The sequence below is a fragment of the Quercus robur genome, chromosome 10 (genome assembly GCF_932294415.1).
Source record: "Quercus robur chromosome 10, dhQueRobu3.1, whole genome shotgun sequence".
In the NCBI taxonomy this organism is placed as follows: domain Eukaryota; kingdom Viridiplantae; phylum Streptophyta; class Magnoliopsida; order Fagales; family Fagaceae; genus Quercus; species Quercus robur.
The window spans coordinates 45,689,603-45,704,017 of NC_065543.1; the positions used below are offsets into that span (position 1 = coordinate 45,689,603).

The window sequence follows — 14,415 nt, forward strand, 5'->3', positions numbered from 1 at the left end:
TTGAAAAAGCAATTTTGGGAATTTGAAACTCCATAACCCCTTCTCTCTTCAGAATTTTCTTCATGAATTTTAGGATGAGTTTTGTCTGTGTCACTTTAAAAGCAATGGCCTTTAATGATTTCTTTGCTAAAGAAAGAACTTGCATTCTCAAAATAGAGACAACAACTTGAACCAGTTATGGGATTTGGAATTCTTATTTACTTTTTCTATGTAATTGTGGCTACCAATAAGTGAAGCACTCATCAAAGACTTTGTATTAGATACCCTGGCATCAAATTGATTTTATTACACAATCTAAAATCTTAAGCATATGTAGGAAAGAACATAATTATTATTGCACAAGTTGGCACTCAGAATTTAAAGGGTAACAGATCAACTTGCGAAAGCGAGCATACAAAGAGTTGCTCTGCTTTATTTAGTACATATTCACACTATTGTCCATAAAAGGAAATACAGTAGTGCAAATATGTGAAGTAGAGCAAGGAAAATAATATCAAATTTTCTTGATACAATTAAGACTAATCATGTGGAGAAGAGATGGCGAAAGCGAGGCTCAAACTCCAAGAGCTCAAATTTTCCATGAACAAAATCATAGTAGCCACCCATCAACCTCAGCTTCTTGTTTGCCAACCCCATTTGAACATATGGATAAGTTTCTAAGTTACACAGTGATAACTTCACTGATTCCTGCATAACAACATATACTCACAATATATGATTATCTTCAAACATGTTTAGGTAAACCTTCTGTATAATTAAAGTCAATATTTCTTCTGTTCTTTTTCTCTCTTTTGAATCATGATTAGAGTTGAAACAACATGGTAAAATAGAGCTAACCTTTTCACAATGTTTACATTGAACCTCCAATGGCAAGTCACCAAACTCTGCTTGGACCTTGACCTTTGCAGGTAATCCTATTTTGACCCACTCATCTATGAAGTCACTACACATCAATTGGATAGATGAGATATGTGAATTAGAATTCTAGCTTAACTTCATTGCCCTATTTATTTTAGACCCAATTGGTTGGTTGATTAAATTGAGTGTATGTCAAAGAAAGTACTATAATTTTGCTAGATATAAAACTGTATGTAGAAAGCCTCTTACAAAGGAGCAGAATTGTCCTCAGGATGAGTCATAAGCCTATTTATCCCACCACATCGACTGTGTCCAATGACCAGGATATTTTGTACCTATAGATTTTTATTTCTTGTAACACTTAGATATCCTAGTTACAAAATTGAAAAAAGAAACATGGAAAAATTGTATAAACAAAACAAGAAATTTTGGAGAAATAAATGAATTCACCTTAAGTTCTGAGACAGCATATTCAATGGCAGCACCAACTCCAGAGTATTTTAGCTATACAATATCAAATATATTAGCATTTTAAAAAGTTGGTAAAATATTTAATGTTAAATTGAACAAGAATTTGCATGTTGAATTTAACAAAATTGATTATTAGGAAGGATTAAATGGGAAACCTTGTCAAATGCAGGAACCATGTTAGCAATGTTGCGGACCATGAAGGCTTCTCCAGGTTGAAAGTCCAGGATATGAGAGGGACACACCCTAGAGTCTGAGCATGAAAATACCAAAAACTACACCAAAAATTAAGAATTTTAATCATTCATAAATCATAGACATAAATTAAGTTTGTTTTTATTGTTTCTATTTTTATAATCACAAAAGAATTGCACATTAACTCTTTGATATCTTCTAACCAGGTTAGAAAAGTAGTAATGATAAGTAGTGATGTTTAGATGGTACCTTGGGCCACTGGCCTTCAGCAAGTTTCTCGTACAATTCAGGATGCTTGCTGCAAAGAGCAAACCAAAGAAAATTATAAAAATTAAAAGAGTGGTTCAGTTAATAAGTGCCCTTAGGGCATCCATTAATGAACCATTTTAGAGAATTTTTTATAGGAAAAGTGAAAAAGGTAAATGATTTTTTAATAACTTTTTTAATTTACAATAAAAAGTTTTCTAAAATGTTTCATTAATAGATGCTTTTAAAGCATCTGTTAGTAATATCTGTAAAAGAGAAATAGTAAGTTTATAATGACGAGTCATATTAATTATAGCATTTCAAGAGTACAATTAATACGTACTCCTCTCACATAATGATGAGTCATATTAATTAAATTCATAGTAGAACTCACAATCCATGTGAGATGAGAGAATATTTTTTACTATTCTTTCAAAAAATACAATAATTTTCCATAAATTTCAACCTTTTGTAAATCGATAACAGCTTAAGAGGCATATAAGAGCATTCTCATCAAAGCTTTTAAAAATTTTAGGTTATGTTTGATAATAGTTTTTATTTTCTATTTTCAAAAACTTTTTTTTAGGAATATAAATAAAAAACAATTTTCTTGTATTTTTGAAATCAAAAACATGTTTAGTTAGCTAAAATTAAAAAGATAGTTTTTTGAAGAAAAAAATAGAAAATACTAAAATATGTTATTATTAGGATTTGAACTCTAATACTAATTCATTAAATGAGACAAATTCGTTAAATTAAATGCTTTCTTTTCATTAACTTTTGAAAATTAGAAACTGAAAACAATTTTTTGCATGTTTTTAGTTTCCTTCATAAATTGAGTTTTGAAAACAGTTTTTGTTTTCTATCTATTTTGGGTTGCCAAACAAGTTTTTTAGTCTCAAAAATAGAAAATTATCTTTAAAAACAAAAAATAAGGAGAAAAAATAGTTACCAGGCATATCCTTAACTTTTAACATCTCAAAACCTACTTTATCTATTTTAACGTTCCATTTTAAAATACACTCAATATCCAAGGTTCTATTTTTCATAACACTTCATTTAAATAATTTTTCTTTATTATTTCTTTATTCTTTATTCTTTTTTTTTTTTTTTTAATTCTTGTTCTCTCATCTTTCTCCATCTCCTTCCACATCTCTTTCTCCTCTCCATACCCACCCACACATGTTATATCTCTTCTCTGCCACCCACCCACTGCCACCAACCACCACCACCAATTAAAAAAATAAATATCAAACAAGAACTCACAACCTACTACTAGCCACCACCACCACCACCAGAAAAAAGAAAAAGAAAACCCCACAAAACCCATCACCACCACACCACAACCAAAACCAAAGCCAACAAAGCCCATCACCACCACATCCACAACCAAAACCAAACCAACAAAACCATCACCACCACACCCACAACTAGCCACAGAACTCATCACAACAACACCCACAACCAGCCACAAAACCCATTACTACCACACCCACAATCAGCCATAAAGCCCATCACCACCACAAAAGAGAGAAAAAAAATTGAAAGAAAGAAAAATATAAAAGAAATAGAGAGAGGTATTTTCGGCCATAGCTTAAAAAAAAATAATAATAATAATAATAAAAAATAAAAAATAAAAAGGAAGAGGAATAGGCAAGACTTGGAGAATAAGAGATGAGAAGCTAGAGAGGAAAATAGAGAGAAAAAAATATTTTTTAAAGAGAAGTGGAAAGAGAAAGGAATAAAATAATTTTTTTAGTATAAGATTGGAGCTACAGTGAGATGTTATCTTTGACATCTCACTGTAGCTCAGTTGCTATTTCTTAAGTTTAACATCTTTGTTGTAGCTTGTCTTTTGATGTTTTAGTTGCTAAAATAGCATTATAGCATTTATACCGTCTTTGATGAGAATACTCTAAGTGCAAGAGAATTCATATATATGATAAAGGTATCATATGCTTGTATTTTGAAAGTACTTTTCTAGTGGCATACTGGCATAACAAGTGGTATCATACTCAAATTTGTTGATCTTGAAGTGTTGAAACCCTTCTATAATCCTTTTAACTGGGTCAAATTCATTGCGATCTGTCTCTTGCAATCCAGTTATCAACTTCTCAATTTGTGCAACCGCCACATCATCCTTGTTACTGCAGCCAAGTAATCGAGTTTAGTCAACAATCTCATGGATTGTTAGGTATGGTTAGAAAGCATAACATTAACTGTTGCTTCTCTAATTGGTAGCAATCTTTTCATTTCAACAATACATATGGAATTGTAAACATGCCAAAGTTCTGAGTCAACAAATAATAATGTCCTGTGAATGCTTTTTCCACATGACGGAACTTGTCATGCATAGATTTTCTTTGTTGTTTTAAATGTTGTGTTTGTTGAGACAATGACAAAGGTTGTATTTCTATTGTTATCCCTTGACCCAAAACAAAATTATCACACTATAAAGGGATGATATTTCTACACTAAAAAACAATTATTTACACATCATCACATGAGAGGAGGTAAAAAGGAAAAAATTAACATTTTCCAATGTTAAAATATCATTTCTCCATCTCAAATAATAAATATCAAAAGCCTTAATGATTTTCTATAAAAGAAAATATCACCAATTTTATTATAAAAAAAAAAACTTAAAAATAATATAATAATAAAGGTAATCAATGCTACATAAACAATATAATAAATAAAATTTTAATTACTTTTATGTTTTATATTTAGAAGTTAACACGTCAATTGGTAAGATATATGATCAAGGTCATATTTGTAGTAGTTATAGAATCACTTTTTTTTAAACTTTTTTTTTTTTGGGGATGTGGTGTTAGAAGAAGTTTAGGTTTATATTTTAATTTCTTACACCAACATTTCATATCGCCTAGTGGAAAGGTTTTTTTTTTTTTTTTTTTTTTTTGAGACTACACCTAGTGGAAAGGTTAGTAATGCTATCTAAACCCCTTTAAAAATTTCTTATATTTACACCTATATGACAAACCAAGGGTTTCTGAACAAGTGGTAAAACCTGAGAAACTTCTTCAATCCTTCAATGGCTTCCTCCAATGACCCCATAGGTAAAACTTCTTTCTGCAATTTAAGGAAATGTAAATTATAAAGTGAAGCATATACAGAATTAATCGTATTGTAAATAATAATAATAAAAAAAGCTTAATTTTTCTGAAAAAAACATCATGAAATTGGCAGTATATACTTAATAGTTGATTGTTTCTAAAGAAGAAAGTTGTTCTCTGAAATTCAAAATTATATTTAACAAAAAAGAAAAAAGGAACCACGAGATATACTTGTGTCCAAAAATAATAATAATAATAATAATAATAAGAAACTTTATAGTAGAGCTCCATGCATTAGAAATTTGGAAAATTTTATAAGAAGAAAAGAAAATTATCTAAAATGGCAATCAAAGTTAAAAGTCCTATGAAATGTAACCTACAATAATTGGGAACAAAAAATGAATTTGTTTGAAAAATATAAGTTAAACTTGGAAAATTTTATGAGAAGAAGTAAAATATAATGACAAAGTAACCTAGCCAGAATAATTAGGACCAAATTAAGTACGATGCTGTTTGAAAACATAAGTTCCACGCACTGGAAACTCGTAAAAATCAATAAGAAATGAAGGAAAATCTCTAAAATGGCAATCAAGCTTAAAACAATTATAAAACTCTAATGGAAATATAACCTAAAATAATTAGGACCAAGGTATATATACATATATGATCTTGTTTGAAAAACAAAGACGATGAAGCACATATTAGTAATCAGAAAATATAAGAATTAACAGACCGAATTCTAAGGATTTCACTTTGAAATTTTGAAGAACTTGCTGCCTAATGTAAACCAAGTACACTTGCACACATATCTTGCACTGAGTGAAGGTCTCTATTTATAAGCCAAGTCTCTATGCTTATCTTCATATCAGAAACGTTTTTCACAGACCACATTTGATTGTCTCGTCAACATAAAAGTCAATGGAAAAAATAATTTTCTTAATTTCACATGGTAAAATAAACACGTCTCTATATGTGTCCTTGTTTTTATACTATATCTTAGCTATGAAACCATGTTCCCATTGGACATGTCCTATTGTCTCCTATCTTCTTTTTTGCATGAATAATATGTAATGTTTTCCTTCTCCTTGATGAAAATGAAATTAATCAATGTTTCCAAGTTAAAAATGACATATGAATAACATTTTTTAGGTCATAAAGTTGCTCTTTTTATTACACTTATAAAAACCTTGTAATTTAATTGATACTTATTCATAAAAGAAATACTTCAAAGATTAGAAGGAAAATGGTTCAAGTTATGAGGTTAACAACATAATATCACCATTAAAAAAAACATGTTACATCAATCATTTGCAATAAATTAGAGGACAAAGATGAGTATGTTTGAGGTTGCCAACTAGTACATTAGCAAAATCTCCAAATAGTTATAATTAAATTTGCTATTACTTTTGTTTTTTTCAATAAAGTTAGAGGAGTAAGTACTGTTTTTTGGTTCAAAAACAAAAATGTCTACTTCAGTTATGTATGAGGGGTGAACATATGATTAGCGTGCAAAAGATTATCTTCTCAATTTTTTCTAAGTCTTGGGAATCTAAAGTTTGAAATATTAAGGTAAAAAAATAGTTTTTTATTCGTTAGGTAGGAGCATCAATTCATGTGATTTTCACGCCATTTGGGTAACCTCCCAGTCAAGAGGTAGGTGGTCTAAGTTTTTATGGACAGCCCATCCTGATAAGGTAAGATCGGTTGTGGCGCCTGAAAGTAATTTACACGCAAAGTCTTTGCTGGGTAATCCGGAAAGTTTGAGAAATGATATGTCTATAACATTTTTACAACAAATCCTAAGTGGCAAGTTGTTACTGGTTGTTATTGTTGGGGCAAAAAAGTAATATTAACGTTAGTTTGAAATTTGAACCAATAACAACTAACCACCTGTGATTTGTTGTAAAAATGTTGTAGACGTAGCATCTCTCAAAAAGTTTTGAAAGGATGTTGCAGTTGATTGATAGTGAACTTGGATTGGCTGCAGACCTTGTGGCCCCACCATGTGTGGATCTCTCTGAGGTGGTAATTAATGCAGAGTCAAATCCCCCCAAGAAGCTTCCCACGTACGAAGGTGCCAAGACTAGATCATCTGCAAGCCTTCCTTTCGATGGTGATATTGGGCCCCAGCAGGAAAATGGGCCAAGCCACACCTTTGCTTTCTCAGCTGGTTGCACGAGGTCTCCACTCTAAGACATATCTAATGTAAGTGGGCCTAAAAGTAAGTCTAAAGCTACAACCCAAGGTAAGTGGACTAGAATTGATAAGCAGCCCACTACTAACCCCTTTGATGAGAATATGTGTGATTTAAGCAAGGTGAGGCCTGCACCTGAAGACCTAGAGCCCCAAGTAAAAAAACACAGAGCATCCCTCCCACATGGCCCTAACGTATCTATTTCTCCATTGGCATTGGTTGTTGCCCAGCCACGCTGGTCACCATGAATTGCCTGAGCTGGAACTGTCGCAGGCTTGGGAACCAACGACGAGTTCAAGAGCTTTCCGAGTTAGTGAGAGCAAAAGGTCCCCACCTGGTTTTCCTAATGGAAACCAAAAAGAAAAATCCGTACATGGAGAAGATTTGATGCCGTTTGAAGTTTGATATCATGTTCCTAGTTCCTAGAAGAAATCTTAGTAGCGGTCTTGCCCTGTTTTGGATGAATGATCACAACCTTCATATTCGCACCTTTTCCCTTCACCACATTGATGCAGTGGTAAATCTAAGGATTGATGACGCCTGGCAATTTATGAGGTTTTACGAAGCTCTAAAGACAGTCAACCGAGAAGATTTTTGGTCCCTACTTCGCCACCTCAGCTCCCATTTTGTCTTACCTTAGGTCTATATTGGTGATTTTAACGAAATCATAAGGCTAGAGGAAAAGTTTTGGGGTACTTTAAGATCGAATAAGCAAATGCAAGTCTTTAGAGATTGTCTTGATTTTTATGGCTTTAAGGACATTGGGTTTACTGGGCTGCCATTCACCTAGTGTAATAATAGGTTTGATGGTCCCCTAGTATGGGTCAGGTTAGACAAAGTTGTTGCCTCGGTGGATTGGATGCTCAAGTTTCCTTCTGTTCGCTTGCACCACCTATCCAATTTTTCTTCAGACCATAAGCTTATTTGGCTCTACTCTGATGATGTGCATTGTCGGTTCTATCGCCCTCAAAGGCCTTTCCGCTTCGAAGAGATGTGGATTAAGGATGAGAGGTGTGAAGGGGTGGTCCATGCCGCTTGGGACTTGTGTCTCGTAGGTGACCCTATAAGGCAAGTTCTACAAAAGGTTAGTAATTGTCAAACTCATCTGAAATCGTGAAATAAGAATGTGTTTGGCAATATTAAAGTATCTCTAACTCGTAAAAGAAAGTTGTTGGCTAAGGCAGAATCTAAAGCTATTTCAGGACAGGGCATCAGTCAGGTCAAAGTCCTCAAGGAGGAAATTAATAAATTGATGGATTTAGAAAAGTGCATGTGGAACCAGAAAGCTAAAACAGACTGGCTCAGACATGGCAATCAGAACTCAAAATATTTCCATTGCCGTGCCACTAAAAGGAATAAGAAAAATTTCATCTCTGGTCTTGAAGACAACCATGGTCTCTAGGTTGAGGATGAGAATAGAGTTGGTGAGTTGCTTAATGGTTTCTACCCTTCTTTATTCTCCTCGTCTTGCCCTACCGAGTTTGATGAAGTTCTTGAAGGTGTGGAGCCTCGAGTTACCCAGGATATGAATGCAGTCTTGCTTAACCCATTTGATGCCTCAAAAGTCCATTTGGCTCTTGGGCAAATGAAAGCCAATACAGCCCCTGGCCAGAATGGGCTTCCCTCCCGGTTCTATAAGCAATATTGGTCAAAAATCGGCTCTGATGTCTCTGATGCTATCCTGGGTGTGCTAAATTCAGGTAATCTCCTTCCTGACCTTAACCACACTTTCCTTACTCTCATTCCTAAGATCAAAAGTCCGAGGCGGGTAACGGATTTTAGGCCAATTAGTTTGAGTAATGTGTTGTATAAACTCATTGCGAAGGTGCTTGCTAACCATTTGAAAAAGTTTCTTCCTTAGCTGATTTCGAAAACTCAGAAATCTTTCTTAACAAGTCGCCTCATAACCGACAATATATTGATAGCTCATGAGACCCTTCACTACCTAAAAGCCAAGCGTACTGGTAAGATGGGACTGATGGCTCTGAAGCTCGATATAAGCAAAGCCTATGACTGGGTAGAATGGGTTTTCCTGGAAAAAATCATGGCGAAAATGGGTTTTAGCAATCGATGTATTTCACTAATCTCCATTTGCATAAGATCCGTCTCCTATTCTATCCTTTTAAATGGGCAACCACATGGTCTTATTTCTCCTTAAAGGGGCCTCCAACAAAGTAACTCTCTGTCACCATATCTATTTTTGTTAGTCATTGAAGGGTTGCATGGTCTCTTGAAAAAAGCGGAAGATGTGGGCAATTTGAGAGGTGTCTCCCTTTGCTCGACTAGCCCCCGGATTTCTCATTTGCTATTTGCTGATGATAGCCTCATCTTCTGTCGCGCCTCCATCTCAAATTGCCGGAATATCCAAGAAATACTTTTGAAGTATAAAAGGGCTTCGGGTCAAAATATCAATCGGGGTAAGACCAATCTGTTCTTTAGTTCCAACACGTCCACTCAGAGTCAGGTTAAAATTAAAGCTCTCTTGGTAGTTCCCGCCATCCAAAGGTATGAGCAGTATCTTGGCCTCCCTCCTTGGTTGGCCGGGCTAAAAAGAAATCTTTCAGTATGATTAAGGAGAGGATATGGAAGAAGTTAAAGGGTTGGAAAGAAAAATTATTGTCTCAAGTGGGTAGGGAGATATTGATCAAGGCGGTGATCCAGGCGATCCCCATCTATACCTTGTCGTGCTTCAAAATTCCGAAAGGGCTTATCAATGAAATTGAATGCTTGATTAGGAAATTTTTGTGGGGTTATCGTGGAGAGCAGAAACGAATCCACTAGGTCAGTTGGGAGAAGTTATGCCTCCCAAAAAGTGAGAGGGGGATGGGGTTTAGAGAATTAAGTAGATTTAATGACTCCCTCCTTGCTAAGCAAGTGTGGCGTCTAAAGAACAATGAGGATTCTCTGTTTCATAGGGTCTTCAAGGCAAAAAATTTTCCGAACTGCTCAATTATGGAGGCAAATAGTTCAAGTAAAGGGTCCTACACATGGAAGAGCATAGCCCAAGCTAGACAGGTTATTGATTTGGGTTTGGTTTGGTGTGTTGGGGACGATAAGTCCATAAAAGTCAGAGGCGATAAATGGTTACCAAGCCTATACAGTAGCTGTATTGTTTCCCTACTTTCGTCCCTCAGCTCAGATTCAAATGTTAGTGCCTTGATTGATGAAGAGTCCTACACATGGAACTTGGACTTGATTAAGAGTGAATTCTTAGCTCATGAAGCTAAAATCATCTTTGGTATCCCATTAAGTATACACAATACCCCAGATAAACAGGTTTGGCTTCCCAATAAATAGGTTTGGCTTCCCTCTAACCAAGGTGTGTTTACCACTCGCAGTGCCTATAAGCTATTAGCTTTGGCTAAGAGACTGTCCCTCCCTAATTGCTTAGACTCTGAAAGGCGTAGTCAAATGTGGAAAGGTATTTGGTCCTTACAGGTACTTCACAAGATCAAGCATCTGATGTGGAAGGCAACAAATGAGGCAATCCCTACTTTATATAATCTGTGGAGACGGCAAGTGGTCCAATCGGTCTCCTGCCCTAGCTGTAATTCTGCTTGTGAGGATACTATTCACACGTTGTGGGGCTGCCCTGCTCTAATGACCGTCTAGGAAGCTAATGGTTTAAGGAAAAATCTATGTCGGTACAAATTCTCCAAAGTTGCAGACCTACTTGAAATGGTTTTCACATACCAGGGTAGCACCGACACAGACCTTTTGGCAATGATCTTCTGGTTGATATGTGAGAAAAGAAATGCAGACCGTATGCGGGACAGCTCCTTTTGCTACCAAGATATTCGACCCAGGCCCATACGGCTCCTCCATGATTTCTCAGCTGCCTAGTTACCACAAAAAACCGATTACCCCTCTGTGCTAGCTAGGCGAGCCAGGTGGATCCCTCCCATCTCCTCGAGCTACAAAGTTAATTATGACAGGGCGATCTTCAAGGAAATTGGGGTGGCGGGTTTGGGTGTGGTCATCCAAGATGCAAAGGGTAGCATGATTGGTGCGTTAATGGAGAGAATTCCCCTCCCTCTCGTTGTGGCCACGGTGGAAGCTCTTTCCTGTAGAAGAGCTGTCCTGTTTGCTAAGGAATTGAGTATCTTTTATGCTACTTTTGAGAATGATTCAGAAATTGTAACAAATGCTCTGTGTGGTGGAGGGTCTAACCATCCCGAATTTGGTCTTGTCATTATGGACTCCCTTGTTCTTGCTCGTGGTTTTCGCTCTTGTAACTTTGTTCATGTAAAACGTCTAGGCAATTTAGTTGCCCATTTCCTTGCCAAAAAGTCTAAATCTAGCAATGAGCTTTTGGTCTGGATTGAATCCATCCCTGACGACATAGCTCCTCTTGTATCTCGTGATATTTTGTAATCTCTATTTTTATCAATCTAGCAGGCTTTCAAGTCTGGTTTCTCAAAAAAAAAAAAAAAAAAGGTTTTTATGGACAGCAATTTCCTACATAAAGCATTAAAGCTTCATGAGCCTTGAATCACTTGTTTTTTTTAATGGATTATATCTTTATCAAATTACATTGATAATTATACATATTTGGACAAATAAGTGAAACTAGATTGTAATCTTTGTTTACACACAGAAACAATAGCGATAGTGAGGTATCCAGATCAGTAAGGTGGTCATTATAGCTTATTTGCTTTTATGCTAACCATAACATTTACTACATCATTTATCACAATTATCCTATGTAGCAGATTATGAATGATTAGCTGTCACTTTCACGTGTACCCACAACTTTTTTTTCTACTGCTCATAGTTAGTCACATAGCACAATTATAGGAAAATGTGTGATTCTAGAATTATTGTTACTTTTAGTCATTCCAACTTTGAGATTCAAATTCAAATCATCTTGAAAAATAGTAATGCTACATCCACAAAGTATCTTATAACATTTTTACAAACTATTAATGTGGCAAATTCTTACTGGTTCTTATTTGGGTCTAACACTGACATTACTTTTTTACTTACCAATAACTACTCACCGCATCAGTAGTTTGTAAAATAGTTTATGACTTTAACATTTTCCATAACCATAATTCAAATGAAGACCTATTTAATTTGATTTAATCAATTGGTTTTTTTTTTCTTAAAATTGCTTATTCGATACCAATATATATATATATATATATATCAAACCAAAAAACCAATAGGATTAAACTGTTCAACCTCTTAATTGATTTCATCCTTCTCTCTTCTCATCCCTCCCAATTACTAAAGATCAATTCTCAATTCAAATTGCTTCTAGATGAATAAATAAATTATAGAAAACATTTGGGTCTGTTTGGATATCACTTATTACTGAAAACTGAAAACACTATAACAAAATAATTTTTAAATGTGTGAATAGTGCTGTGGGACCCAGTTTTAATGAAAATTTTGCTAAATTAAATAACTTGTGGGTCTCGTGAACAGTGCATGAGACCCATTGACAAAGATGCAAACACGCTGAAAAACGTTTTCAGCGCAATCCAAACTAACACTTAGTGCACATTTGGATTGCATTGAAAAGGAAAGCAGACGCACGTCTATGTTTTTTGTGCGGGTCTCGTGCACTATTCACAGGACCCGCAAGTACTTTTTTCAATAAAAATAACTTTAAAACTAGTCTTACGGTACTATTCACACATTTAAAAATTATTTTATTACAATATTTTCAGTTTTTAATTTTTAGCAATAAGCGATATCCAAACAGACGGTTAGAGTTTTTGTCTTAAATTCTATGAAACGTTATTTTTGGGCTGTACTCCTTCCCATGTAGTGTGGGTTTCAGGGCCTAACCCATAAGTTGGTTCTGTTTGCAGCGGCCGAATGAACTCCTTCAAGGGCTGGCCCAAACATTTGGGCTAATCAACTTAACCTTAAAAAGAATGTTATAATGGCTACATATTGGACTTCCTAAATATGTGTTCAGCCCACAAGGCCACAATGCAAAAAACATTGTACTAGGCCACTAGCTTGTAACTACACTATGGAATGGAGTCATGGACTATGGAGCCTCAATTTTCTTTTTCTTTTTTTGGGATAAATTGAAAGACTATATGTTTTTTTTATATAAATAAATGAGACTCAGTTTTCTTTTGTCCAACTAATATTTCCTTTCATATTATCTTTTCCAAATTCACATATAGCAAGCATGACTACATGAAGCAACCCTTAATATATCAACTTTATTTAAATTTCGTTATCTATGCAACTAAACCAGAAAATGTAAGATTTCAAATCAGTTTCTCTCTCCTCAGTTGAATTTTCTCAGAAACCAAACAAAATCTAACAAACACAAAAATAAAAACAAAATCGATAATTTCATTACCTAAAAAAGAACTAATTTAAAAAAAATAAATAAAGCCACTCAAAACACAATCAATTGAAAGAAAATAGTATAAAATTATACGAATTAACAACAAAATGATGAACTTTCAATCTGCAGAGAGAGACGTCTCGATCGCCAATTCGAACACTTTGAGATTGATCCAACTTAGTCTTCATAGCTCCGATTCTCTTTTGCGGTGACTCGTTGACGTTTTGAGTTTGAGAGAGAGAGAGAGAGAGAGAGAGAGAAAAATAAAATAAGAGAGAGAGAGAGAGAGAAAAAAAAAATCATGAAACAACCCATATTTCTCCAACTTTTATGTCCCATACTACAATTATTACAAATTTGTTCTCAAAAAAAATTATTACAAATTTCATTATATTAAATGTAAAATAATGATGTGTCAACTTTTAACTATAAAATATAAAATAATATAAAAATTTATTTGTAGTGTGCTGTTGATTTAACACCATCCACATATATTGTCATGGCAATTGGAAAATATTCTTAAAATAAAATTGAGATATACATAAACACATACAAATAGTAAAGCATAAAAGATTGTCTTAAAATGGATCGACAAGGGCAAAGAGCTCAAATAACATTTCCGGGTCTTTTTCACGAAAATGTCCAAAATTTAAATCTCCATTATTTGCTTATAACTATAGAATAAAAAACAAAAAACAAAAAACAAAAATGGAACCGAGAGTAGTTGGTAGGCTATACTAGAACAATTGTGAGAACAATTGTGAAAGGCCCAATTTAGCCCAAAAAGTGATTTATATATAAGGTGTATACTAGTAAAAGCAATCTAGCACAGCCAAAAATGGCAAATAGACAATATAGTCTATGCAATCAATCAATAAGAGATTCGCCCGCCTTAAAAAAAAAAATAATAATAAATAAATATAAATAAATAATTGATTGATGTTTTCATCAAGTGATAAAGAGATATCATATTATAAATCAAAATTATTTCAAAAAAAAAATCAATAATATAATTATAAAAAAAAAAAGTTTATAAAAAAATGATAATATAGTGCTCGGGATGA

The 14,415-nt window shown here is 34.2% G+C and overlaps 2 protein-coding genes across 2 annotated transcripts in view; both read right to left on the reverse strand.

The window, feature by feature from the left end:
* LOC126702153 (carbonic anhydrase 2-like) overlaps positions 1 to 5,652 on the reverse strand; it is a 30,840-nt gene extending 25,188 nt beyond the window's left edge. Inside the window, exon 1 of the mRNA XM_050400811.1 lies at positions 5,575 to 5,652. The gene's annotated coding sequence lies outside the window, so the exon portion shown is untranslated. The remainder of the gene's footprint in view (positions 1 to 5,574) is intronic.
* Positions 312 to 5,693, reverse strand: LOC126702154 (carbonic anhydrase 2-like). Its single transcript, XM_050400812.1, has 9 exons — positions 5,575 to 5,693; positions 4,796 to 4,857; positions 3,783 to 3,914; positions 1,771 to 1,819; positions 1,485 to 1,601; positions 1,309 to 1,362; positions 1,108 to 1,193; positions 838 to 943; positions 312 to 687 (listed from the first exon to the last, which is right to left on the reverse strand). Exons 2-9 carry the CDS (start codon positions 4,840 to 4,842, stop codon positions 523 to 525), a joined length of 756 nt encoding a protein of 251 aa, XP_050256769.1. The 5' UTR covers positions 4,843 to 4,857; positions 5,575 to 5,693; the 3' UTR covers positions 312 to 522.
* Positions 5,694 to 14,415: the final 8,722 nt, after the last annotated feature.

What these genes read in the sequence shown, in the direction of transcription:
- LOC126702154 (XM_050400812.1), bottom strand. Translation starts at nt 4,842, where the DNA reads ATGGGGTCATTGGAGGAAGCCATTGAAGGATTGAAGAAGTTTCTCAG. An exon ending in ATGCTGTCTCAGAACTTAAG is followed by an intron (nt 1,194 to 1,308) that starts GTGAATTCATTT and finishes AAAAATCTATAG; the next exon opens with GTACAAAATATCCTGGTCAT. An exon ending in GAGGACAATTCTGCTCCTTT is followed by an intron (nt 944 to 1,107) that starts GTAAGAGGCTTT and finishes ATTGATGTGTAG; the next exon opens with TGACTTCATAGATGAGTGGG.